This window comes from Saccoglossus kowalevskii, chromosome 14 (genome assembly GCF_978046115.1).
Source record: "Saccoglossus kowalevskii chromosome 14, keSacKowa6.1, whole genome shotgun sequence".
In the NCBI taxonomy this organism is placed as follows: Eukaryota; Metazoa; Hemichordata; class Enteropneusta; family Harrimaniidae; genus Saccoglossus; species Saccoglossus kowalevskii.
The window spans coordinates 24,643,179-24,646,139 of record NC_140654.1 but is presented as its reverse complement, the minus strand read 5'-3'; the positions used below and the strand labels follow the sequence as shown (position 1 = coordinate 24,646,139).

Here is a 2,961-nt window from a genome sequence, read left to right as displayed (position 1 = left end):
AGTTTCATTGATACATATGTAGTGTCCGATTTTGAGTTAAGTGTGTTTATAAATGAAAACTGTAATTATTATTTTAAAAGGTGAACATATTGTTAGCAAGCTTAACTGAAGTATTGTTTTTTGTTTAGAGAAGCAGTCATGTAACGTTACGTCTCGGATTCTGAGATAAATCTCTCAGCCAATCAGATTGTTTTAATTTTAGCCTATCACAGGCGAGATGTTATTGACCTATCGTACACATTGCCGCCAATTTATATTTATGTTACGATTGCTACTTTATAGAGTTGTGTTTTCTATCACGTTCGTTCAGAGAGTATATATACTCAGAATTTGTGTATTTCACCAGTGTTCATATGTTGTTACTACTTACTATATCAGTCTATCTGGCAATAAACCGGAGATGCCGGAGTCAGAACAACCCGCCGAGAAAACGTCAATGTTGATCAACAAGCTGCAGCGTTACAGAAACTAAAAAGATCGCGTCGAGGTCAACGCTCACAGATGACCAGACTATTCAACAAAGCCGATGCTCTCATGGCCAAGTACGAAGAAGACAGCGCTGATAAACAGGCCACACTCGACACGCTGGAAGGGCTTAATGATCAACTTACAAGTAATTTCCATCTACTTGCCGACCTAGAAGTTAACATATTGGACCTCACCTCAGACGAAGACTTTGATGCGGAAAACAAAACGTCCGATGACTATCAAGCTGATATATATGAACGCAATCACAATATCGCCATGTTTGTGAGAAAGAACAGACTGAAGACGACGCCTGTGACAACAAACAGCAGTAACACTCAACCACATCCAACGCGAAAAACAGTCGCGCTACCAAAGATCGAATTACAAACCTTTTCCGGTAATGTTTTAGAATGGGCAAGTTTCTTTGATATCTTCAAGTCATCCATTCACTCTGACACTACCTTAGATATCATTCAACAGTTTGTTTATTTACGAAGTATGTTGAAAGATGAAGCCGCAAGAACTGTCGGCGGTTTGACGCTGACGGATGCTGACTACTCACACGCAATCGAGCTACTAGAGGAAAGATACGGACAAAAGCATCAAATTATTGACGCCCATATGACTGCGTTATGGAATCTAAGTAAACCCGTGGATGACGCGAACAGTTTGAGACACTTCTATGACTCACTCGAGAGTCATGTCCGAGGACTACAATGTTAGGGAAGGATGAGCTTACCTATGGCGAACTTTTAGTTCCTATGATAAGAGAGAAACTACCTCCAAGCATACGCAAACAGATTGCCAGAGATCATGGTAGTTCAGCCTGGACCTTACCTGACCTACGCAAAGCAATTCTACGTGAAATAGATACACTGCAAGCCGGTAAGCCAATAGACACTTTATTCACCATGAATGATACATTGCAGCCGGAATTAACCGCTGCGTTTCACACAACAGCACAGTCAACGAAAAAGAGACCGCAAACTTGTCCCTTTTGCAAGGGTACGCACTTCGCATCGAACTGTACGATAATTACTGATACACGTAAGAGACTGGACATTGTTAAGAAAGATCGACTTTGCTTCAATTGTTTCGGTAAGCACAGAGTTTCTGAGTGCAAATCGAAATACTCGTGTCGCGTCTGCAAGAAACGCCATCATACCGCTCTACACTACGACGCGAACAAGCCTGAACGGTCATCTACATCGTCAACTACTACTTCTGAAATCACCGTGACCCTGACCAAAGCCAACCCTTTGCTAAATAAGAAAACCGCCATCGGACCCGTGCTGTTGAAATCCGCGCTTGTGCCGATATCAGCCGGGAACGGAAATCCTATACGCGCTGTTGTTCTTTTCGATGAAGGGGCAAATATGACATTCACAACAGAGAAATTTGCCCGAGAGTTGTCCGCGAAAACGACACGCCGCGAGCACATCAAACTATCACATTTGGCGACAAAACGTCCAATGTACGCGCCATGGCATTCACTGAGTTAACCGCACATGAATTGAATGGAAATACCTCGACGATCGACGCAATGATTATACCTGAAATATCTTCGGACTTGACTAATCACATTTCCCAGGAAATTCATAACATGAGCCATTTGAAGGGATTACATTTCGCTCATCCAGTTTCTGATGATGAGAAACTTCTTCTTGATATATTAATAGGGGCTGATCAATATTGGAATTACGTTGGATCTCAAGTAATTTCTGGTATGGTCGGTCCAACCGCCGTATCCTCCAAATTTGGATATTTGCTCTCCGGGCCCTCTGGAACTACTAATACAGTGGATTCTAATGTACGTATGCTTCACGTGATTTCTACTCCGGACAATTATGTTACCAAGAATACTATTGTAACGGAAAATGGCCGCGAAATTGTTGATAACGTGGATATTCAATATACTCGCCGAGGCGACGACGCAAAAGTCCAAAAAATGTGTGGGACTTGGAACTAATTGGAATTAAAGAAAGTCCGGAAACTGACAAACGTATGAGCTACGAATCGTATAAAGACACGCATCTGAGGGTCGACCAAGGAAAATACGTCGCACGATTACCATGGAAAGAGGATCACCCACCACTGCCGACGAACTATAGTGTTACTGTGAACCGTACACGTAACATGATTCGCCGACTAACCCCCGATGTCATCAAAAAGTATGATGACATCATCGCCGAGCAACGACGTCGTGATTTCATCGAAGAAGTTAACGAAGACGATACAAGTATCGGACACTATTTACCGCATATAGCGGTAAAAAGGGACTCGGCAACTACACCCATTAGAATTGTGTATGACTGCAGTTGTAGTCAGGGTGCTAGCTTTCCGAGCTTGAATGACTGTCTACAAACCGGCCCATCGTTGATAAATGACCTACCATCCATTCTATTACAATTTCGCTCAAATAACATTGCATTAACGAGTGACATTGAAAAGGCCTTTCTGAATGTTAGATTGGAAGAAGACGAGAGGAAATTC

General features: G+C 42.5%; 1 protein-coding gene across 1 annotated transcript; it reads left to right on the top strand.

The window, feature by feature from the left end:
* The first annotated feature begins 1,229 nt into the window (after positions 1–1,229).
* LOC146734613 (uncharacterized) lies at positions 1,230–1,970 on the top strand. The gene has a single exon (XM_085507561.1). It carries the CDS (start codon positions 1,230–1,232, stop codon positions 1,968–1,970), a length of 741 nt encoding a protein of 246 aa, XP_085363687.1.
* The last annotated feature ends 991 nt before the right edge of the window (positions 1,971–2,961 follow it).